The sequence below is a fragment of the Trichosurus vulpecula genome, chromosome 2 (genome assembly GCF_011100635.1).
Source record: "Trichosurus vulpecula isolate mTriVul1 chromosome 2, mTriVul1.pri, whole genome shotgun sequence".
In the NCBI taxonomy this organism is placed as follows: Eukaryota; Metazoa; Chordata; class Mammalia; order Diprotodontia; family Phalangeridae; genus Trichosurus; species Trichosurus vulpecula.
The window spans coordinates 230,651,363-230,677,813 of NC_050574.1; the positions used below are offsets into that span (position 1 = coordinate 230,651,363).

Here is a 26,451-nt window from a genome sequence, read left to right on the forward strand (position 1 = left end):
AGTCCCAATATCCCTTTTCCAACATTCTTTGGCCCAAACACCTCTAGTCTTCCTTCCTCCTCCCATCCTAGGCAATCGTGGCTACTCACAACACTTCAGGAAAAACAAGGGGGCACCACCTACAATCCTTTTGGTAAGAAGAGGTATCAGTGAGCTTGAACACTAGCCTAAAGACCACCAGGCCTTAATATATGCCCTACCACTGACCCCTAGAGACTCTTGGGCTTTGACATACACCCTGCAGCTGCACCCTCTTATATGTATTGTCTCCCCTAGGGGTAATGTGAGCTCCTTGAGAACAGGAAGTATGCCAATTTTCTATCTGTGGCTCCATCACAGAAATAAGCACCTCATAAATGCTTTTTCATTCAGTCATTCATGAAGTCACTCATGGCAGGATATGGATAGGCCGAGAGAAGAAAGAAGGGAAATCAAGACAAGGAGAACAGCAAGAGGAAATGTTTAAAGTTGGCTAAGCAGAAAGTGTTCAAGAAAAATTGACACCAATTGATACCAGTCTTGGCTGGATCAAAAGGTTTATTAATACTGGAAACTTGTGCAAACAAATCAGGAGTCAGACTGAAGTTAAATCATAAAAGACCTTCAGATGCCAAGCTAAGAAGTGTGGATTTCCTTCAGGAAGACAATGGTTAGGAATAATTGTCTAAAGGATTTTTTTTTATGAGTATGAATGGGAAGGATGTCTTGGATGCTATCTGACAGTAGCATGTAGGATAAACTGAAAAGTGAAAGGCAAGGAGACCAGTAGTCATCTAGGCATAAACCAATCAACAATCAATGGGAATGGAAAGGGATGAGGAACTCAGAGACATTTTGGAAGAAAGATCCAACACAATTTGGTGGCAGATTGGAATGGAGCAGTTTTCCAGAACAATGGTGGCATCATTGACAGAAGTAGAAAAGGAAAGCTCATTCTGAGATGCCCTGTAGACAGCTGAAGGATAGTGGGCTGTAACTCTTTGGCTGAAAGGCAGGGAATTAGTTAGTAGTCAACATAATTTGAAACTTTCAGTTAGTAGTTCTACCTATCTCACCACTCCTCAATCTTCATTCAGGTCATGCTCACAAACCAAAAGACTTTGTTCTGGGACCTCTTCTCTTCTCCTTCAATACTGCTTCATTTGATGATTCTTAAATCTACTTATCCAGCCATAACCTCTCTGCTGACCTCCAATCTCACATATCCAACTGCCTCTTGAACATCTAAATGTCTCATACATGCCTTAAACTCAACATGTACAAAACTGAACCCATTATCTTTTCTCCTCAACTCTCCCCTCTTCCTAACTTTGTTATTACTGTTCAGAGGACCACCATCATCATAGTCACCCACACTTGCAACCTAGGTGTCTTCCTTGACTCCTCATTCCCTCTCACCTTCCCATATCCAATATGTTGCCAAGGCCTGTTGATTCTATTTTCATAATATCTTTCTCTTCTCTAATACTGTCTCCATCTTAGTACAGATTCTCATCACTTCACACCTGGACACTGCAATAGTTGGCTGATTGGTCTTCCTGCCACAAGTCTCTCCCCACTCCAGTCCATTCTCCTCTCATCCATCAAAGTTATCTTCTTAAAGCACAGGTCTAACCATGTTGTGCATGCGCGTGCGCACACACATGCACGCACGCGCGCGCGCGCGCACACACACACACACACACACACATACCCCAACTCAATAAATTCCAGTATATCCCTATCATTTCAAGGATGAAATATACAATCCTCTGTTTGGCATTCAAAGTCCTTTATAATCTTTGCCTCTCCTCTATTTCCCCTCCCATCTTCCCAGTCTTCTTACACTTCCCACCACTCCACTCTGATACAATGACACTTGCCTCCTTGCTTTCCCTTACACAAGACACTCCATCTCCTGCCTCTGGGCATTTTCGCTGGCTGTCCTCCATAGCTGGAATGTTTTCCTTCCTTATCTCATCTCTGCCTCCCTGGCTTGCCTAGCTTCCTTCATGTCTCAGATAAAATGCCAACTTCTATAAGAAGTCTTCCTCAAACCCCTTAATTCTGATGCCTTCCTTCTGTTGATAATCTTCAATTTATCCTGTACATATCTTATTTGCATGTATGTTTATATGCTATCTTCCCCATTGGACTCTGAGCCCTCAAGAGCAGAGACTATCAATGGTGCTAAGTATAGTGGTTGGCACATAGCAGGCACTTAATAAATATTTACTGATTAAATGACTGACATATAGCAGACACTTAATTATTGCCCCTTAGTGGTATAAAAGTGCAATGCCCTCAGATATCACCTCTAAGAAAATCTTATCCAGAGAGCTAAATTTTTGTCTTAAAATCAATAAGCATTTATTGTTTACTAATGGTTATTCATATGTTTTATATAAAATAAAGAATAACTTTAAAATAAATTCACTAAAGAATCATAGGAACAAAGATTTAGAGCTATAAGTAATCTTCAGAAGTTACCTATTCTAACCCTCATTTTCTAAATGAACCTGAAGCCCAGAGACATGACTTGCCCAAGGTCACACGTGAACCAAGTAGCCAAGTAAGGATTCAAATTCCATATCCTGAATTTTTTTTTTACTGCCCCACAATAAAAGGAAACAATTCCTCAAAACTCACTTAAGAGGATCTTCTATATGCATTTCTATAATCCTTTCTTCAAAGACAAAGGAAAAATTTTCAGCAACAAAAACATTAAGTACCATACTAACAACCGGACCACCAAACAAAGTTCAGAGGATCAGTTCTGAAGACTTATTTCTTGCTTAACTTTGCTCCCCACTTCTTTTTGGCAACTTCTGAAAGGAAGTCCAAATACACGATGGTGTGCAGGGCACTATGCTGATACAAGAACAAAGAACTAAATGATCCCTACTCAAAATGAACTTATATTTTAATAAGAGAGACAATGATTACCTACAAAAACATATACAGCATAAATATAAAGTTAATAAATACAATTATATACAAACTAGTTAACTACAAGAAGGGAAGGAGAAAGGGAACTAGCAGCTGGGGGATCAGGTTTAATGCAGAAGATGGTATTCTGTTGATTTTACCTCCACAGCTTTTCATCTTTGTTCCCACTTCTACTCTCACTACCACCACCCCATAGTAGAGGCTCTAAATATCTTCTGGCTGGGATATTGCAAGAGGCTCAAAACATATCTTCCTGCCTGGTCTTTCTCCCTATTGAAATCAATCTTTCCTATCATTGTGAGATTAATCTTACTAAGAAGGGACATTATGTCATTCACCAGTTTACAAGCCCTATTTGTATTTTCTGTTTAGTTTAGACTCCTTGACCTGACATTCAATGTCCTCAAGAATCTGACCTCACACTGTCTTTTCATCCCAATTTCCCACCACTATTCACCTCCACATCCTCTATGCTCCAGACCAGACTACATGCTATAGACTGTTCACTCCAAACCTTAGGTCATAGTGTTTACTATGATTTGTTCTTCTTGATAATGCATATTTGTTACAGGGCTTTTAACTTTTTTGTTTATATATAGGTGGAGTAATATGGAGAGAGGAGATAAGATAACAAAAAGAAAAAGGAGGGGGTAGTCACTGAAGCATCTTTTTTGAAAATGCACGTAACAGAAGAAAGACCAAAAGAAGAATCACTGGCAAGTAGAGATAGCTTTGAAAGTTACATTTATTATATATTTAAAAGAAGAGCAAGCTGCGCATTAACAATACAGGCTCATGTTCAATCTTTTTTTCTCCTACTCTTTATATGAAAATATCCATTTTATTTGGTGTTTGTTAAATTCTGATTTTTTTCAAAGTGTTTCCTATGTTTGGAATGTTCTCATCACACTCTTAAAGCTAAAAGCTTAACACAAAAACAATCTTCCCAATGAAGCTTTTCCTAACACAACGGCCCCAGCCCCCTGCTCCCCCTACCCCCATCAATAATAGCTGACCTTTATATAGCATCCTAAGGTCTGCTAAATGCTTTACACATTTAATCTTTTAATTCATTTGATCCTCAAAATAACCCCATGAGGTAAGCACTAATGATAGTTGTGATTTGTTGTTGCTGTTCAGTTGTGTTCTATTCTTCATGACCCCATGGATCATAGCACATCAGGCCCTTCTATCCCTCCACTATCTCTCAACATTTGTCCAAGTTCATGTTCATTGTTTCCATGACACTATCGATCCATCTCATCCTCTGCTATTTCCTTTTCCTTTTGCCTTCAATCTTTCCCAACATTAGGATCTCTTCCATCTTCTCATCACGTGGCCAAAACATTTAAGCTTCAGTTTCAGTATCTGACCTTCCAGAGAATAGCCTGAATTAATTTAGGTATTGATTGATTTGATCTCCTTGCTGTCCAAGGGACTCTCAAAAGTCTACTACAGCACCACAATTTGAAAGTGTCAATTCTGTGGTGCTCAGCTTTCTTTATAGTCTAATTCTCACGGTCATACACTGCTATGGGAAAAAGCATAGTTTTGACTATATGGACCTTTGTCAATAAGGTGATGGCTCTGTTTTTTTATAGTATGCTATCCAGATTTGCCATAGCTTTCCTTCCAAGTAGCAACTATCTTTTAATTCCATGACTGCAGTTGCCATCTGCAGTGATCTTTTGAGCCCAAGAATATAAAATCTGATACTCCTTCCATTTCTTCTCCATCTATTTGCCAGGAAGTAATGGGACCCAGTTGCCAAGATCGTAGTTTCTTGCTTTTTAGTTTAAGCTTCAAGCCAGCTTTTATACTTTCCTCTTTAGCCCTCACCAAGAGGCTTCTTAAATCTTCTTCTCTTTCTGCCATCAAAGTGGTATCATCTGCACATCTCAGATTATTGATATGTCTCCTGGCAACCTTAATTCCAACTTCTGATTCATCCAGCCTGGCATTTTGCATCCTTATTTTATATGAGGAAAATCAGAAAATTAATTTCACTTACCCATGACTACACAGCTAGTATCAGAACCAGGTCTCTGCTGACATCAGGACTAGCATCAATTCCACACTGCCAGTAATGACCTTTCCTTTCTAATACTTCAAAAAGCCACCTGTCTTGCCAACTAATGACTTATTTTATTATAGTTATTTGTATATGCATGGTATAGTGGATAGAGAAGTTACAGCTAGAAAGGCAGGAAAAGGAGGAGGATAGTATTGTACCTTCAAGCCAAAGAGAAGACATCCATTATAGACAAAATTAGGGCCCAGTGTCCAGTACTTTGCCCAAGCCCCAAAAATTAAGATGATAATCCCTGGCCAGGCCCTGCCCTTCTCCCTTCACCTTCTCCCAAACACATTGATCTAGTCCAAGCCCAATGTCTATGCCAATGACATCCCCAAATGAATCCGCTGAAAAAAAAAAAAAAGTTGAATCAAGGGCAACTTTCCCACTGCTTGCCCCAGGGGCCATAATCATCTGTTATGGCCCTATCCAAAACAAAAAGGTTAACAAATAGAGGAGAATCAGGACTTGGAGAAGAGTCACTGAATTTGGCAACTGGGAAGTCAATAGTGACCATAGGAAAAGCAACTTGGTAGAATGAAGATTGCAAAGGGTTTGGGGAAACAGTGGAGGATAAGAAAATAGAAACAAGATGCAGGCAATTTTTTCAAAAAGTTTGGCTGCTAAAAGAGGAGAGAGATGGGACAGTACCTAGATGAATAGAAGGTTCAAGGAAATCATTTTTTAGGCCTTATTTGTAGGCAGATGGAACTAAGCCATCAAAAAAGGAAAGACTGCAGCTAAGTAAGAAAAACTAAGACAATTTTTTATTCCTCCCTGATTCTCTATCACACTCCTCACAGTAGCTATTCCTCCTCTTCTCTCCTTAAGTCTCTCATATCACCCCATCCTCTGCCTTCTTTACTGAGAAAATAGAGGGCTCCCTCTTGTCAGCAACTGTACAACTCAAACCCCCTTGACATCAAGCCCCCTTCTTTCCTCCAGTTTCAGGTGAAGAAATAACCCTTCTTCTCACCACAACCAACCCCTCTATTTATGCCCTGACCCCTTCCAAATCCTACAGGAGTTTGGGCTTTTGGCCATCCCCTCCCTCTCTGATCCATTTTGAATTTCTCCAGCCTACTCGTTAATTCTCCTTGCTTCCTGCTACCACGCCCAGGTTTTTCTCCCATCCTTACAAAACTCTCACTTGACCTCAAGTTATTATTCTATATCTCTCCTCCCTTTTACAGTCTAAACAAACTGTCTACATTTCCTTTTCCCTCAACTCATTTCTTAGCCCTTAGCAATTTGGCTTTTCCACTTGACCTAAAATTCCTTTATACAAAGTTTCTAATGATCTCTCAAACATTCAGATACAATAAACTTTTCTCAACCCTTCTGCAACATCTGACACTGTTGACCTTCCCCTTCTTATGATCTATCTGTATTTTGATGATAACACTCCCTGTTAGTTCTCCTCCTTCTGGTCTCACTGCTCCTTCTCAGTCTCCTTTGCTGGATCATAATTCACATGTTATCCACTTATTATGGGGTATACCTGAAGTTTCACATTTGAACCCTCTTCTCTCTACATGCTTTCTTGGTGACTTCAAAAGCCTAACATCAGTTCAATTACCCCTACACAGATGACTACTAAATCAATATGTCCAGCTCTAGTTTCCATCTTGGACTACAATCATGTATTGCTGATGGAAATTTTGAAATGTATACCTCATAGATATCTCAAACAAACATGTCTGAAAGAAAACTCATCTTTCCCCTCAAACCCAAATACCTTCCAACTTCCCCATTTAAAGTTGGAGGCACTATCCTTCCAAGAAGCCCACGGTTCCATGCTTGGAGTCTTTATTCTTTAATTTTCTTCACCCCATATATGCAATTACTTTTCCAAATCTCATTCATAGAATCATACAATCACAGAGTCCTGGAGTTGAAAAGGATCTAAGCAACCATCTAGACCAGAGGCTCCAAAACTTATTTGGTCTACCACCCCTTTTCTTTTTTTTTTTTTATTTTAGACTCAAACATCAGAACATAAATATAGAATAGAGAAAAGAAAGAAAAACACATCATAAATTTAAACAGTGGAACTTAAATACAAAGTAAGAAAGTGGGCAAAAAGCATGTCATGTGCATAGCAGAACATGAGAGGATTAAAATATGTAAGAAAAAATTTTCATTTTAAGAAAGCCTGTATGCTGAATAATGCATACTGTGTTGGGAGCTGTCCATCTTTTCTTTGCTTCCTTGTAAGTTTTCTTTTGTTCTCTGCTGTGCACTTTTTTACTGTTCTTTTTTCCCTCCTCCCCTCCCCCCCAGAAGGCTACAATTAAGTGTGGATCTATTTCTCTATAGATATATACATACACTATATACATACATATATAGACATATACTTTCCCAAATTCTACTCCTGATCTTTGTTTTTACGTTTGTGCATATCTCTTGTTTCCTATCCCTCCTACCTCTTCTACTTTACTTCTACCTGCTACCTTGCCCTCCTATTACTTACCTACTCTCCCTCCAAGGATCCCTCTCCTCCCCTCCCATTGCCATAAGTCTAAACAGCCTTCTATAGCCCCCTATATACTATTCCCTCAGCCTTCCCTCTAGAGATCCCTCCCTTAACCTCCCATTCCCATTGATCTAAACACCACTGTATACCCTCCTTTTGCCTATTCCCTCACCCTCCCCTCTAAAGATACCTCCCTTGACTTCTTCCCCCTCCCTATCCCCTTACCATTTTATTTCTTCTGAATTTAGAAGACTTTTATACTCTTCTAAACATATATATATATATATATATATATATATATATTATTCTCCCTTAAACCCAGTCCCAATGAAATTAGGTTACCGGAACTACCAGCCCTCCTCTCCCACCTAATTCCCCTGTATCAATTCTTCCTCTCACACCTCATTTGTACAAAATAATTACTCTTTTTAGCTGTTCCTAAATGGTTTTACTTTTTAAATTCATATCACACTCGGGCTTACCCCAATCTTTCTTATGAGCTACCCAATTATTAATAAGAATCTTAGACATACATTTTGCATTTTACATATATAAAAAGTAAATGGTCTGTCCTTATTGAATCCCTTGTAATCAGTCTTTTGTATGTACCTTATACTTCTCTTGGCTCTTGCATGTAAAATCTTCTATGGAGTTCAGGTTTTTTTTTTTTAATAAAGTCTTGAAAGTTGATCAAATGTCCATTTCTTTTTCATTCAGGATTATAGTTTGCTGAGTATGATATTTTCAGCCACAGCCTCAGTTCTTTTGTTCTTTGACATATAGTGTTCTAAGTGGTCTTTTAATGTCTCTGCTGCAAAGTCTTATGTGATTCTTCTTGTGGCACCATCATATTTAATGTTTTATTCTTGATGCTTTTAATATTTCATCCTTGAGCTGGGGATCTCAGAATTTAACTATAACATTCCTATGAGTTTTCCTCATAGAATCTCTCTTAAGTGGTGGCCAACTGATTTTTTTCTATTTACACTTTCCCCCCTTGTTCTAATGCTTCAGGACAATTTTCTTTAATTATTTCTTGTATTATTATATCAGGATTCTGTTTTTGATCACAGTTTTCAGTTAGTCCAATAACTCTTATGTTTTCTCTTCTTGATCTCTTCTCCAGATCTTTTGTTTTTCTTATAAGATGTTTCACTTTCTCTTCTATGTTTTCCTTATTCATATTTTGTTTCATTATTTCTTGATCTCTTATAATTTTGCTGGCTTCTCCGTGCCCAATTCTAATTTTCAAGGTGGCATTTTCTTTCTTAAGATTCTGGATCTCCTTTTCTAATTGGTTGACTTTCCTTTCATAAACTTCTTATTTTCTTGGATTTTTTTTCTTCTTTAGTTTTTCCTCCATCTCTGTCATGTGATTTTCAAAGTCTTTTTTAAGATCTTCTATGAATTCTTTTTGGGCAGGTGACCATTTGATGCTACTCTTTGGGAGTTTCTTTACTTCAAAATCCTCCTCTGAAGATGAACTCCAGTCTTCTCCATTCCCACAATAGCTTTCTATGATTGGATTCTTTCTCCTTTGCCTATGCATTTTTGTGGTAACAGCTTAATTTTTGTAGTCACCTCTAGCCCTGGGGTATGAGGGATGGTGCCCCAGATCTTCAGTTCTCCCCGCTAATCTAGAACCAAAGCCAAACCTTCAATCTCCTGTAAGTATCCACAGCCAGGGCTTTCTGCCCCACTGCTTCTGCACTCACTGGACATGTGCTCTTTCCTTCTCACCCCCACTGCTCTTGCACTTCACTCTTTGCAGCACAACTGGGTCTGGCTTGTCAGGTTTCAAGGTTTCCTTGCTCAGATGCCCAACTATCCTCACTATGGTGGGAAGGGGGGGGAAGGAGGGGAGGAGTTCCTGTGGCTGGGGCTGAGGTGGCCTCTTGAACCAACTATCACCAGGGCTTGCTGCTTGCTGCTAGCCTGGAGGTATTTACTCTTCATAGGGACTAAACCTGGAACTGGGATTTTTCTAATCTTCTCAAATTGTCCCAGGAAGACCCCTATTGTGCCCCTATTCTTGTTTATTTTTTAGGCACTTTGTTCCCCCTAAGGTGCTATTTTATCTCTTTTGTGACAGAGAATGTTGAGAGCTTGGAATTTTCTGACCTATTCTACCATCTTCCCAGAATCCTCTCTCCTACCACCCCTTTTCAAAAAAAAATTGCTCAGTGCCCCCTGTAAATCTAATTTTTTAAAAAATAACACATTTTAAATTTAATAATGTATTGTATATTTGTGGGGCTTTTGAAAATTGAAATTTTGATCATGCAATATTGCATCATGTAACCAACAGTATCATATTGTAAACAAGTCATTACATGTACATATTCCTGCTGATGCATGTTGGACTTCCTGACAATGTGCAATATACTCACCTGCCAACACTTGCTTGTTAAGACCTGTCAGTGTACTTGACCACTGATAGGTTATAACTTGCATTTAGTGTGTTTATTTGGAAAATAATGTAATCACTATGACTTTAACTCTGTTACACAACAGATGAAACATATATGAATGTTTTCTCAAAATTTTCTTATCTTCTTTCCTTATGCTTTCATTGCCCCTTATTTTTATTTAACTCCCCCAACTGTACCCAAGGCTACTTGCTCCTCTGGATCATTCCAGTGCCCCCCAGGTGACGGTATTGCCCACTTTGGGAATTTATGATCTAGACCAATCCATCATACATAAAAAGAATCTCCACTATAACATACCCAACAAGTAGTTATCCAGTCTCTGCTTTATGATTTCCAAAGAGGAGGAACTCATCATCTCTCAAGACAGCCCATTCCACTTCAGGACAATTCAAATTGTTAGAAAGTTGTCCTAATATCAAGCCTAAATTTCCTTCTTTGCAATTTCTACCCAGTGCTTCTGGTTCTGCCCTCTGGGGCAAAACAGAACAAATCTAACCCCTCCTCCACAGGAGAGTCCTCCAAATACCTGAAGAAAGTTCTCACATTGCTCTCCAGGCCTTCTCTTCTTTAGTTTAAACATCATCATTCTATTAACAGATCCTCATTTAATGGGCTCAAAGCCATTCAGCATTCTGGTTGTAGTCTCTAGCTGATTAATGTTTTTCTGTCTTGTAGTGCCCAGAACTGAACATAATACTCAAAGTGATGTCAGATGAGGTCAAAATAAAGTGGAACTATTATCTCCCTATTTCTGGATACTACACTTCTGTTAATGGAACCCAAGATCACTTAGCTTTTTTTGACTACCACATAACACTGACTCATACTGAGCTTGCAGTCCACTAAAAGAACCCAGATCTTTTTTCAGAACAAGTGCTGGCCTCTACCATCTTGCAGCTGTGAAGCTGATTTTTACATATAACATAAGTATTAACATAACATTAACATAACACATAATACTCTATTGTTTATCCCGATTGATTTTTATCAGATTCAGCCCAATGCACCAATATTTTTGGATCCTCTTAATGTGGTTAGTCTACCAGGATTTCTATAACCTAAAAATTTGAATAGCATGACATCTATGCCTTTATCCAAGTTATTGACAAAAATATCAAAATATTATATAGCACAGGGCCAAGCACAGATCTTTGGAGTACTTTCTTGGAGACCTCTTGCCTTGTTAGCATTGAATAATGAACAACTATGCTTGGAATATAGTCATTCAGCTATTTCTGAATCTATTTCATTATATTATTGCCTAGTCCAGGAGCTGGTGAACTATGGTCCATGGGACAAAACTGGCTTACCACCTGTTTTTGTATAGCCCATGAGCTGAAACTGTTTTTTACAAACCATTAAATATTTATATGGTGTTTAACCCCTAGTCCAGTCTATATCTCTCAATTGTCTCCATAAGAATAGTATGAGATACTTTACCAAAAGTTTTGTTAAAATCTAGACAAACTATATCCCCAGCATCCCCTATCTCACCCATACGAACCTTTGTAAACTTTATCTTGTCACATCAAGCCTCCTTATAGCACACCCATTTCTCAACTGAAGACCTTTCCTTACTTTACTGAGTAAATAAAAGCCATCTGATATGGATTCATTTTCTCCAATTTCCTTAATCTCAAAAACCCTTGACATCATGCCCCTCTTTTCCTCTTTCCCCTCAGTTTCTGACAATGAGGTGATCCTTCTCCTCACCAAGACCAGCTCTTCTACATGTCTTTGATCCCCATCCCAACCCTATTACCATCAGCAGATTACTACACTGATCATTCACATTATCTCAAATCTTCAATCTACTTGTTTCCTACCTACTGCCTTCCAACAAGCTCAAATAGAAATGTGCAAGAGCCAATTGTTAACTTTTCAGTATGAACAGTCTCAGAAAGTGGCAAACACAAATCAGGACTTAATTTATTGCTTTGTTGATACAGCCACCTACTTGCTGACTTTTGCAGTCTGACTTTCAGCTTCTTCATCAAACTGAAACTACTCTCTCCAAAATTACTAAGCAATCTATTAATTGCCAGATCTGATGGTCTTTTCCCAGTCCTAATTTCTTTATAATTAATCCTATTTTACTTTGATAACTTCCCTTAGTCCAGGGCTCCAAAGGATTGGTCTCATTGTTTTGCTACTGTGCTTAATTCAAATAATCACTCACACACACACACACACACACACACACACACACACACACACGCTACAATAAAACTAGGGTGGCATTTCAGCTACTTCTCAATCTTCCAAAGTTAAATTAGTTTCCTCATGTGGGCTACAATATGCATTTTGTGCTACATTATAAAGCACTTGTCAACTACCTTGTCCTATCATTTAGCCACCAGTTGTTTCATGCATGTGTCCTACTTCTCATCTAACTAAACTATCAACTCTTGAGAACAGTGAGCTCTTTTTACTTCTTTTGTGTCCTCCGCAGTACTTAAAAATCACTGCATGGTAACAACATAAATGCTATTCTTTTTATACTAAAATATTACAACACAATTATAGAACACACCTTGACTTGTTTTTCTGAGTGGGAATAGATTCGTTCATACTGTCATCTGATCTGCCTCAGATCCAATGATTTACAATATATGGCAGAGGCAGGGATTAGGGAGTTCTGGCCTATTCCCATAGCACTGGGCAAAGTAACTGGCTCTGGCTCATACTGGGATTAAAATCTAAAGTTGGTACCTTATGAGATGCAGCCTAGTGTAATGGAAAAAGCACAAGACTTGGTGATGAACATGACCCAAGTTTGAATTGCACCCCTGGCATTTACTAGCTCTGTGAACACAAGTTGGTTAATCTCTCCAAGTTTCATTTTTCTCACATGTAAAATGGAGATAAGACCTACAGGACACACCTTGCCAAGTTGTTGCAAGGCTCAAACAAGATACTGCATGTAAATCGCTACATAAATATCAGTTATTATCATGATCAGGGGACATGCTCTAAAAAAAAAGAGCTAGTCAGCTATAACGATCCTTAAGTGCAAGGATTGAGTCTTGTATAGAACTAGAGAAAGCTCTTCGTAGAGAGACCAACACAATTATATCTTAATTGTCCTTCAAAAAGTTAACTTTGTGACAATAATTACAAAATCAAGGAACTTACTAAAATAGTGAAGATACAATAAAAATCTATTTGCTTCAGGAAGCTAAACTGTTCACATAATAAATATTTATTGATAAAGAACAAAACTAGATTAAATTTCCACATAATCTACATTCAGATAATAAGAGACTATATGTATTCGGATAGTCCATTGATGACACTAAAGAACTTCAACTATTTTTTGTGAGAAATAAAATTCAAGCTTTTATGCCAGCCTTTTTCCCCTCATATATTCAGCTCTTCAAGATTCTACTTAAAGTACGTTACAATTGTTTCATCAAATGAAAAGAGGCAATATGAAGACAAATAAAGATAAATACCACGTTATGTGCAACTTTACACCAAAAAGTAGTAAAAGGTTACTCGTATGTATACAAGTAGGTACACAAAGGATTTGGAATCACTCATGGATCAATAAATCATGGAGGATACCCTCCCCCCAAAAAAAATCAACTGATACCTCTTTCAAAGATAGAAAAGGGGTCTAAATAGAAAATTAGCATGACCAAGAATGGAATTTGGTCCTATGCTATGTTATTTGTACACAGCAAAAGGCAAAGAAGAACTAAACAGAGCTGTAAATAAACTAAGTTACAGGGCTACTATTCTCCTGCCAAGCATTAACTCCTGTCTTCAATTCTCAACATCTTTTCCCTATCGTACAGAGTTCAATCAGCCCACCAAAAATACACTGACAGTCCAAAACATTCCAGAAACTGACACAATAATATCCAAAAAATGGAAAAGGGCAGAATATTATCTATATAACACACCTACTTTTTCTGAGCAAGTTCACTGTACCCTTTTTCATTTGCTACTTCAGTACAAGTTAGCTCTGCACACTACATAAGAGAAAATTATTTTAATTCATTATGAATATAATTCTACTTAAACTAAACCACTTGCATTTTCTTTTCATTTTTATCAGTATGTTATTATGGGGTACTACTATTTCATCTTGCCTATTCTTATTAAGTCCAATTTTTTAAAATATATATTGGAGTCTCTCTGTAATGTTTACACTATAGGGGTAAAATCAAAAGTTGGTATGAGTATTTTCTGAATCCAATGCAAAGGAGACTTAGTTGCTGAAAATAGAAAATTATAGTACCAACTCAACTATAAATACATTATTTGGCATTGACCCTAACAATACAATTAAATCATGACCTCAATCCATTTTGTATCATCTAACACAAACAGCAGTATCTTGGCTATAAAGTTGGCCTTGGTCAACAGAATTGCAATTTAAATTCACCTTAATTACTGTAAGATAAACCCAGTTAATGTGTAAAAGTATAAAGTATCTTACTTTAATGTGACTGTAAAACCCTAAACAATCATGTATGTAATGAAGAAGTATTTCACTGTAAAAAAGGATGAACAGAAGGATCTTAGATCTAGGTGAGTAGAGCCCAACTATAACATAAAGTTCAAAGTCAAGAAATAAGCTGGGAACATGAGCAAAAAACAACAAAATTTGACCATAATAAGCTAATACAGTGGCAAGGAAGACCAAGATATAAACTCAGAAAAAGTTAACAATGTGAAAACAGGTACCAAAAAAGCCTCAAAGAAAAATACTAATGAGGCCCAACAAGCCCAATAAGAATTCTTAGAAGAGAGAAAATTCTGAGAAGATGGCAGAGTAGGTCAGAAAATTCCAAGCTCTCAAGATTTTCCCCCACAAAAGAGTTAAAATAGCACCTTAGGGTGAACAAAGCGTGGGTAGAGACAAAGAAGAACAGGGGCACAACCAGGATCTTCCTGGGACAGTTTGAGAAGATCTGAAGAAAAATCCCAGTACAGGGTTTGGTCCCTGCCAGAACAAAACACCTCCAGGCTTGGTTCTGTTTTAACAACAAGTGGCAAGCTGCTTAAACAACTAGCAGCAAGTCCTGGGGTTAGTTGGTCTGAGAGGCTGCCTCGGTCCCAGGCACTGGAACTTTTCACCCTGGGATAGTGAGGAGAGTCATGTGTTTGAGCCCAGGAGGACTGAGGGAACCTCTCCTGATGAGGAAAGCCAGACCCAGCTGTGCTGCGAAGAGCTGTGGGGGCACACACCCACAGAAGCAGTGGGGAAGAAAGCCCTTGGCTATGGGCACTTAAAGGAGGTGAGGTTTGGCTTTGGTTCCAGGCTAGAAGGGAGAACTGAATATCTGGGGCAAGAGGCACCATTAACCATACCCCAGGGCTAGAGGTGATTACAAAAATCAAGTTATTACCACAAAAAAAAATGCACAGGCAAAAGAGAAAGAATCCAACCACAGAGACCTATTACAGGAATAGAAATGACCAGGGTTCATCTTCAGAGGAAGACATTGAAGTAAAGAAACCCCCAAAGAGCAACGTCAAATGGTCACTTGCCCAAAAAGAATTTACAGAAGATCTTAAAAAAGACTTCAAAGATCAAATGACAAAGATGGAGGAAAAACTAAGAATAAAAATAAAAATAATCCAAGGAAAACAAGAAGGTTATGAAAGGAAAGTCAACCAATTGGAAAAGGAGATCCAGAATCTCAAGGAGGAAAATGACACTTTGAAAATTAGAATTGGGCAAAGTGAAGCCAGTAAAATTACAAGAGATCAAGAAATAATTAAACAAAACATGAATAACGGAAAAATAGAAGAGAAAGTGGAACATCTTATAAGAGAAACAACAGATCTGGAGAAGAGATCAAGAAGAGAAAACATAAGAGTAATTGGACTAACTGAAAACTATGATCAAAAAAAGAATCTTGATATAATAATACAAGAAATAATTAAAGAAAATTGTCCTAAAGCAATAGAACAAGGGGGGAAAGTGGAAATGGAAAAATCCATTGAACACCACTTAAAAGAGATCCTATGAGGAAAACTCATAGGAATAGCATAGTCAAATTCCAAAACCCTCAGTTCAAGTCTAAAATATTAAAAGCATTAAGATTAAAACAATTTAAATATGATGGTGCCACAATTAGAATTACCCAAGACCTAGCAGCAGAGACATTAAAGGACCACAGGTCTTGGAACACAATATATCAAAGAGCAAAAGACCTGGGGGCTCTGGCTGAAAATATCACACCCTTCAAATTTAAGTATTATTTTGAATGAAAAAAAAAAAGGACATTTGACAAACCCTCAGTCTTTCAAGACTTTGTTTAAAAAAATCCTCAACTTAACAGAAGATTCGACATACAAGAACCAAGAGAAACAATAAGATACACACCAAAGATTGACTGTAAGGGATTCATAAGGATGGACTGTTTACCATTTATATAACACAAAATGTAAAATGTATGTCTAAGATTCTTATTAATAATTGTCGAGTTCATAAGTAAGAGGTGAATAAACCTATGATATGAATTTAAAAAGTAAAACCATTTAGAAACAGTTAAAAAGAGTAACTATTTTATACAAAAGAGGTGCAAGAGGAAGAAAGGATACAGAGGATTTAGATAGGGGAGGAGGGCTGGTAGTTCTGGTAACCTACTTTCATCAGGAAGGGGTCTAAGAGGAAACAATATATATATATATATATATATATATATATATATATTTAGAGGAGTATATATAAAAGTCTAAATTTAGAAGAAATAACATGGTAGGGGTATAGTCAGGGGGAGAGGACAAAGGAGGGATTAGGATAAGGGAGGGATTTTTAGAGGGAGAATGAGGGAATAGGTAAAGGGTGTTTAGATTAATGGGAATGGGAGGATAGGGGAAGGATCCTTAAGGGGGAAAGGCAAGTAATAGGAGGGCAGGGTGGTTGGTAGAGGAGAAGGGTAGGCAAGTAATAAATAAAAAAAAAAAATAGGTCTAATCAAAAGAGATAATCAGAGAAACTACATAATGCAAAAAGGTACCAAAGACAATGAAGTAATATAAAAACATTTTTACACAGAGCTCTCTGATAAAGACTTCATTTCGCAAATATGTATTGAATATAGAGCTGAGTCAAATTTTTAAAAATAAGAGCCACTCCCAATTAAGAGGTCAAAGGATATGAACAGGCAGCTTTATGAAGAAGAAATTAAAGATATCTACAATCACATGCAAAAAATGCCCTAAATCACTATTGATTAAAGAAATGCAAATTAAAACAACTCTTACCATATTACCATCTTACACCTATCAGAAAAGACAAATGATGGAGGAGATGGGGGAAAAAATAGTACACTAATAAACTGTTAAGAGTTATGAACTGGTCCAACAATTCTGGAGAACAATTTGGAACTCTGCCAAAGGACTATAAAGCTGTGCATATCCCTTGGCCCAATACTAGTAGGTCTGTATCCCAAAGAGATCAAAGAAAAAAGAAAAGGACCTATATGTAAAATATATATATATATACATATATATTGTGGCAGTTCTTTTTGTGGTAGCAAAGACTTGGAAACTGAAGGAATGCTTGCCAATTGGGTAATGGCTTAACAAGTGGTGGTATATGATTGTGATGGACTACTTTTTTGCTTTAAGAAATGATGAGGGGATGGTTTGAGAACAACATGGCAAGACCTGAATGGAGGCAAAATGCAGTGAGAAGAGCTGGGAGATCACTGTGCACAAAAATAGCAATGTTGTAATGATGACCATATATGAAAGACCTGGCTATCTGATCAATATAACGATCCAAGACAATTCCAAAGGACTCATGATGAAAAAATGCTATCCACCTCCAGAGAAAGAACTGATCAACCTTGAGTGCAAAATGAAGTATAATTTTATCTGTTTTTCTTGTTTTTTTTTTTTGAAATATGACTAATGTGGAAAATGTTTTACATGGCTTCATGTGTATAATTAATATGCTGCTTGCCTTCTTAGCAGGAGGGAGGGTGGAAGGGAATAAGAGAATTTGGAATTAAAAAATTAAAAATAAAAGAATGTTAAAAATACTTTAAAAGAAAAAAAAAGAGGCAGCTGATAGCACAATCGATAAGAGTGTGGATAGAGTGCTGGGTCTGCAGTCAGGAAGACCTGAGTTCAAAATCCAGTCTCACTGGCTCTATGATCAAAGGGAAATCACTCAACCTCTTTGCCTCAGTTTCCTCAACTATAAAAATGGAAATAATAATAGCACCTACTTTGCAAAAAAGCCTTTGCTATGATGCTTCGATGGCTATTAGGTGTTTTAAAACTGTTTGATCCTAATCTGAATGCTTCCAAAACTATCCTATCATTCTGTTTCTTCTCAATCTTAGTATATGGACATCTTTGTTCTTCACTTTTGCTTCTTAGCCCTATCACTGGGCTTTCTCATCACCGTCATCACTTCTAATTCTTGGCCATTACTTCTTTTCCACCACAAGTTTCCTTCTTATCTCAGCTTCTTTCTTCTTCCTATTCTTATCTCTCACTTTTTCCTGAAGTATCTCTACCTTGGTACCAGCAGAGTTTGGCTTTGACAGGCACCACTGGACAACGAGAGTACCCCTTTCTTCTGGTCCAACAGACCAATCATATTATAGCTTCTGAATCTGAATTTTATCATTCGTAGATCTAAGTATGGATCAGACCAATTACAATAAGTTGTTGACTATAAAGCAACTGTCATTGTCCACACTACAAAACTAATTTATTAATTAAAAGAATCTAATTAAACTTTTCAATTAAAAACTATGAGAGGCACGGTGGTGTAATAGAGAGCTGGCCTCAGCATCAGAAAGACCTGGATTCAAACTATCTCTCTGACACACATTGGCTGTATGACCCCATGCAAGTCAATTAACTTGGAAATGCTCCCAGGAAATTCTCTAAGACTAAGTTTCAGGGAAGGTGCCAGTTCACATTGATAAAGGAAGTCCAAAGAATCACAGAATTTGAGAGTTGAAAGGGACCCTCATAGGCCATCTCGAACAACCCAATATAAGAGTTTCCTATAACGATTAAATCATAGGCTTGACTTTTTTTTTTAATCTATATAATGAAAACCTCTAAATTTTTTTCCTATTGTAGCCCTCATGTCTAAACCTTAACTCCTGACCATATGCCAATAGCATAGTCTGTTAGTACATTAAAAGTCCATCTTAATCATTCTTTCCCCCATTCACTCATCATTACTCTGTAGCACACCTCATCATTTACTGTTATCATTCAGCTAACTGTCTAAAAGAATACTCTTTCTTATGAAGACCATTAATCCCCAACCTCTGTTAAGTCATTCATCCAATTCTGATCTTTTCATGTGAAAGCAATCTTATTGAAGTTAATCTGTCCAAAACACTGATAAAAGCTTACTTACTATTTTTTTCTTCTGTGATTTTAAATCATCCAATGCTTCATCTAAAAAAAAATGAGATTTTAAATCAACATTACTATATATTGACAAGTTATTTAAAAATTCTCATATTTAAATATAACATGAAAAATCCATCAAGACTATAAATCATCCACATTCTACTAGTTTCTTTTGTAAGAGCTTTTAACTTTTTAACATTCTTTAAAACAAAATAAACTTCACTTAACAAAAAAATTTCTTTCTTAATTTACCTCCCCCAAATTTCATGGGTGAAGCAAAAAATACAAAAGTACATCACCTATTAATGCTTTTAAATATATACATATTTTCTATTATTTCTCCCCCTATCCTTTAAAGGAAAAATTTTAAACATTTCATATCTCCCTCTATTAAAAAAAAATACAAAATGTCTTTTTGCTTGTTTTTCAACTAATGATCTGTACACTAGTACGGAAAGCTCTTTGAAGGATAGTGATATAAATATTATGGAGGCAACTGACAGGAGATATTATTAATTAGTCCTAAGTTCCCAGAGTTTACCTGTTTATATTGTACTTAAATTTATATATTGTCTCATAATGAATATTTTAAGTGGTAATTCCAAATGCAGATGGAATTCTTTAAATATACATAAATTCTCCAATTTTCCATAACAAAAACGACTAGAGTCATAACTACCAAAGATACCTGTACTACTGTTGGAAATTACCTGTTGGAAAATAGGTAGGGCATAAGTAGAAAATGTTGCCTTTGTAACAGACATCATTAAATAAGTGTTTTGCATTTAACTAAAGCTATAAGTATATAAATACAGAATTAGGATTAGCCCTAGGTTAAAATAGCAAGACGCCTAAGACACAACAATAGTAATTTTTAATATGTTTGATCAATGTACATTTTTAACACCAATTCAACAAACAATTTTCAAATGTCTAAAATGTGGAAGTCACTGTGTTAATGCCATAAAGTTCCACTTTCCATGACACCTATTTATTTTAAGGCAGTATCATGTAGTATAAAGACCTGGACTTGGCAGCGTCAGGAGACCTGGGTTTATACTGTAGTTAGGATCCACGCTAGCTGTGCATCATAACCTCGCTAAGCCTCAAGTTTCCCTGTGAGCAAAGTACAAATAATAATACTTATGCTACCTATATCAAACAGTTGCTCTGAAAAGAAGCACTGTGTAAAGCTTCAAGTATTGTATAAATGCGACTTACTATCTATACCGTAATAAGTGAAGTTGCACGTATTACAATGCATATTACTGTGTCCAATATTACTTGTCAGAACATAATTTTCAAATCTTGCTTTGTTCACATAAAACCCTCATCTCACCTTTGAGTACATGACTTTCTCACTGAATGCATAAAGCAACAAAATACAGTTTATCCTATTTAAAGAAAAAAGTAAACTCATCACAAATACAAAATTATTGAAATGTGGCGTTTTTTCTTTAACTAGAAAAAGCAACGTACAAAGGATAAGTACCCAAAAGGGCAAATACTAATTAGAATGCTAACAGATCAAAAGGGTAGAAGTGCTCAAGAAATAAGAGACTGAAAAGGCAAGCAGGATTATAAATATACAATACTTTGCTTTATAAAATAGATATTAACTTGAAAAGTTAAAATTATATTTTTAAAATCTTACTTTAAAATTAATAAGTGAATTAATGGAAGTCCTTTTGGAAACAAAGAATATTATTAGCATGAATCACCCTGATATGTCTAATTTTTAAAGTTCAATTGTTCATGTATTGGATTTTCCTAAAAAGGGCATACCTATATTTACTTAACAAATTATAGACTGAAATGAAAATGTTTGTATTTAAAGGGTAATGAAATGAAAGGAACATGTTTTACATCTCTTATCACAACAGAAGCTCCTCAAAGGCAGGAAGCATGTCTTTGTACCTTCATAGTATGTAGCAGAAAGTTGTGAAACACACAAAACTTCCAGTTTACAAAATACTTTCACATACATTGTGAATGCATTTGATCCTGACAACAGCCCTGTGAAGTAGTTAATGAAAGCACGGTTATCTCTAGCAATTAAATGAAGAAAGGAAACTTTAGTTAGAAAGGCCTGTCCAGAGTCACAGTGCCTCTATCAATGTGATTTAAAAAAAACAACAACATAAAATACGTATCTATTTGCACTAAAATTGTTGTTTTTGGTTAAATAATAATATAATAAATAAATAAATAAAATATAATAAAGGTAACTTTGCATGGTAATGAAGGTATCCTTTGCTTCATATGACAGATGCGGTCAGAGTTAATCATATAATGAAATCTCACTGACTTTTTACAAAATTAGGCATGTGCTATCACATACATCACATGAAATCCATGATTCACGTAGGTATATGGGGGTTTTGTCTTCCAATTGCTGGCAAGGAAGTTATAATTACAATAGTGCCCTACCCAGGTCTAATACCATCAATGTAGTACTAATATTATTCCAATTGTTATCCTTTTGGGTCCTTTCAGAACTTTACAACATTTTCCTACACCCATAATATGGCCTCTTCACTGAAAGAAATTTCTCCCATTCCTAGAATCCCAAGAAAAAACAGGTACAGATGCCAAAATTTTGTTTCCCTACTTACTTTATATTAGCTAATAGAACTGTTGTCATATACATTTGTTTTAGCAAATATTTGTTTCAGCTTAAGCATTTCTTAAATTTCATTTAAACTTTAGCAATTCTTCAAGTTTGAAATTTTTATAATAAGAGCAAAATGAAGTGCTCTGTGTAGTAAACATTTATTAGAAATTTATGGTTTTTAAGATCTGCAAATATGCAGAGGTGGAATAAATATTAAAAATGTATTTTGCAATGGGTTAGTGGATTGGAGTATGAACTAAAGGTCTGTGATTTTAAGGTTAGATTGAGTTGTGTTATTAATGGTATCAGAGATAATGATGTCAATAACTAAAAAGTCTTTAGAATAACAATATTCCAGACTTTTTTATGCTTTCAGAATTTGTTTACTTGCTAAAGACAGTCAAGTCTATTGATCTAAACCAAGTTCTTTTTAACTGTCTCTAATTTAGAGGAAAGGGTTTTTTGTTGTTTTTTATTTTTTTAAAAATCCTACATATTAGGCAACATAGAAATATAGCAAATGAAAATTCTTACCCAAAGATGTCATCATATACAAAACATTTAAATATGTTTTTCTAGACTTGGAATCAGGAAAGACTCGGGTTCAAATACTATCTCTGGACCTTGTACTAATGACCATGAATAAATTCTTTGGATTAATTAGCAGATATTTCAGTTTGTTCATCAGTAAAATAGCCTTAATTATGCCCAGAGTAAAATTTGATCTCAAAGACTCATAAAGATCAAATATGAGTATACATTAAAAAGCTTTACAAATATTAACACATTATAAATCTAGTTATTATTTTACATTGACTATTCAACAATCATTTCTAAACTCAAGTTTCCATGTAACATACCACCATAGGGCACTTCAGTTACAAATTAGAACTTCTGTAAAAAAGAATTTACTTTATTTGTAAAAGAGAAATAGACTTACTATTTCTTTCTGTTCTCTTGGAAAAGAAGAAAATAAGTATTGTTCTTATGGTCCATATGCTGTGAGAGAAAAATAATTTTGAAATCAAAATTATCTTTGGGATAGATGAGCAACATAAACATTAACAAAATTAGAGACTTAGGAAAAGAACATAAGCACATATTTTACATTTAGAGATACTCAAATTCAAAAAGATAATATTTGTTTTCCCTATTTTATAATAATCAAAAGGGACACCATGTCAAAAAACCACCTAAGATCAAGCCAGAAGTCTCCTACTGTTAAAGAATCCATCTTAGTACACAATCCCTCTAGAAAAACACACCTAATGTGAAACAGGGACAATGCAGCATAAAAAAAAAAATACTCCATGTCCTTACCTGGTTTCTTCTAAAATATCTTCCTCCATTTAATATAGAAGGTTAAGTACCTGTAATTACATTACTGAAATATGTATACCATGAAAGTATTAATCCCCCCCCAAAAAGAGCTATCTGTACAAAGATTTTCACAGAAGTATTATACACAATTGTAAAAAACTAAAAACAACCAAAATGTGGAACAGTATAGGAACTGCAAAATAAAGTATAATATATTAATGGAATGGAATACTGTAATGCCATCAAGTTTGACAAGTATGAGGACTACAAAGAAATATGGACAGAATTTAAAGAAATAATGCAAAATGGAAAAAGCAGAGCCAGAAGAATAGAATGACCATGACCATGCAAGTAGAAAAGTGAATAAAAATGGACAAAAAGAGACTTCCAGGTCACATGAGCAACATGATGGCAAACTAGATATTTCCTCTGATCCCCACAACCTCTTAAAGCTCTTCAAAACAGAAATTATGCACCAAAAATAAAGCAACCTCGGGTGTCTCCATGGGCTAGGACACTCAGGATCTGAAAGATGGCTAAAAAAAAAAAAAAAAAACATATACTGCCACTCACTGACTCAGCTCACTCAATACCCCTTCCCCACCTCCTATAATCAGGCTGTACTAGCAGACCTAAGGATCCCTGCTAAGACTTGCAACAGAACCCAAACTAACCCCATACCCTGTCCCTCCTCCTTTCCAGTACCATGGAGACTTCAGGTCCAGACTAAGGAAATAAGCTCAGTCAGTAACGGATAGATACTAGGCCTTTAGGAGCAAAAAGCCTGCTAGGGGCCACAACCTCATAGAACCAACTCAGTAAGGCTATGAACTGCCCAAAGTCAGTGGGATGTGGGGAGGGGGCAGGGGTGGAGAGAGATGGAGAGGGAGGGGGAGGGGGAGGGAGGGAGAGAGAGAGAGAGAGAGAGAGAGAGAGAGAGAGAGAGAGAGAGAGAGAGAGAGAGTGTGTGTGTGTGTGTGTGTGTGTGTGTGTGTGTGTGTGTGTGTGTGTTGGGGCCAGGGAGGAGTGGGAGTGGAACTGTATAGCACTACCCTAACACTGGGGCAAAGAGCACAATAACCAGCAGGAAACCAACAACCCAAAAATTACTTAAGAGGTCGCTGAACTGTGTGGGAGGAGGCTGAGATGCTTGAGATCCAATCCCCAAAGAAAATCACCATCAGAGAGCACAGAATCAGAGAGTAAATAAAGAAAACTGCAAGGAGGAGGACGGGGGGAGCTGAAATCACCAAAAATCTCAAGAAGAAGAAAACTCTAAGACTTTGAACATAAAAAAATAAATCAACAGGGAAAACAGAAATCAAAACAATAAATCAAACAGGGAAAACAACAGAAGGAAATATGGTCTCTAGATCTGTTCATTAGTGATTCAAAAGAGAAATGAGAATTATAAAAGCAGAATTTATGGCCTGAACAAAAATAATGGGCAGAACTAGAATCTGTGAAGGCAAGTCTCACCAAAAAAACAAAAGAGAAAACAATATGTTGGGAATGCAAATGTACAGAAGAGAGGGGAAAATCTGGAAGAAGAGAGCCCCTACCACGTGAAAGCATCCTCTCTGACGCCTGCGATACTCGGAATTGCTCTGGGAATGAGGCACAATGAAAAAGAGAAATTCAGAAGGCAAGCTCTAAAAGGCAATGGCAGAAACCACAGAGAAGAAAAAGCCTAAAATAGGTATCTTGGAGGGGTTTTTTAATAGTATTTTTTTTCTCAATTACACGTGAAGAAAGTTTTCAAAATTCACTTTTGTAAGATTTTGAGTTCCAAACTTTTTTCCTCCCTCCCTCTCTCCCCTCCCCACCCCAAGACAGCAAGGAATCTGATATAGGTTATACATGTACAATCATATTAAATGTATTTCCACATTAGTCATGTTGTGAAAGAAGAAAAGGAAAAAACCAAGAGAAAGAAAAAACAAAAAGGTGAACATAGTAAATATGCTTTGATCTGCATTCAGACTCCATAGTTCTTCCTCTGGAAGTAGATAGTATTTTCCATCATGAGTCTTTTAGAATGTCTTAGATCGGGACCTCCAGGGGTGAAGCCAAGATGGTGGCTGGAAAGCAGGGACTTGCGTGAGCTCCCCACCATGTCCCTCCAAAAACCTATAAAAAATGGCTCTGAACAAATTCTAGAACTGCAGAACCCACAAAATAGCAGAGGGAAGCAGGGATCCAGCCCAGGACACCCTGGATGGTCACTGGATGAGGTCTATCACGCACGGAGTGGAGGGTAGCAGAACTCAGCGTGGGAGGCAGCAGGACCAACCAGACCAGGAGCCGGACAGGACAGGCTCTAGCACTCTGAATCAGTGAGCTGTGGCAGTTACCAGACTTCTCAACCCACAAACACCAAAGACAACAAGAAGAAGGTTAGTGGGAAAAGCTGCAGGGAACAGAGTTCGAGGTTCGGCCACCGCCCCAGGGGCCACAGGGGAGGTGCAGCTACAGAACTACAGCTGCAGTTACTTCCAGCCCCAGGCCCATGTGGTGGGAGGAATTAAGTGGTGGATCAGAGCAGGAGTGCACAGCCTGCTGAAGATTTGCATTAGGTCCCGGTTGGTGGTTCTTGAGGAAGGAGGAGTGCTGGGTTGGCAGAGCTGGCTGTATAGAAATAGCTCTGAAATCAACGGCGCATCCCCTCAAGCTTGGAACAAAGTACTCTTTGCTCTACAAGCAGTCATACCCCACTGAAAAACTCAAGGGTCAAGTAAGTTGGCTGGGAACATGGCCAGGCAGCGAAAACACACCCAGATTCAGTCTCAGACTTTGGAATATTTCTTTGGTGACAAAGAAGACCAAAACATACAGCCAGAAGAAGTCAACAAAGTCCAAGAGCCTACACCAAAAGCCTCCAAGAAAAACATGAACTGGTCTCAGGCCATGGAAGAGCTCAAAAAGGAATTGGAAAAGCAAGTTAGAGAAGTAGAGAAAAAATTGGGAAGAGAAATGAGAAGGATGCAAGAAAACCATGAAAAACAAGTCAATGACTTGCTAAAGGAGACCCAAAGAAATACTGAAAAAAATATTGAAGAAAACAACACTTTAAAAAATAGACAAACTCAAATGGCAAAAGAGCTCCAAAAAGCCAGTGAGGAGCAGAATGCCTTGAAAGGCAGAATTAACCAAATGGAAAAGGAGGTCCAAAAGACCACTGAAGAAAATACTACTTTAAAAATTAGATTGGAGCAAGTGGAAGGTAGTGACTTGATGAGACGTCAAGATATTA

The 26,451-nt window shown here is 37.0% G+C and overlaps 1 protein-coding gene across 4 annotated transcripts in view; it reads right to left on the minus strand.

Annotated features, from left to right (window-relative positions):
* LNPK (lunapark, ER junction formation factor) overlaps positions 1-26,451 on the minus strand; it is a 100,620-nt gene that overhangs the window by 41,907 nt on the left and 32,262 nt on the right. For all 4 annotated transcript variants that reach the window (XM_036746006.1, XM_036746009.1, XM_036746008.1 and 1 more), the window contains exons 5-6: positions 22,819-22,877; positions 19,269-19,309 (exon numbers count right to left, since the gene is read on the minus strand). In XM_036746006.1, coding sequence (XP_036601901.1) covers positions 19,269-19,309; positions 22,819-22,877 — 100 coding nt within the window. The remainder of the gene's footprint in view (positions 1-19,268; positions 19,310-22,818; positions 22,878-26,451) is intronic.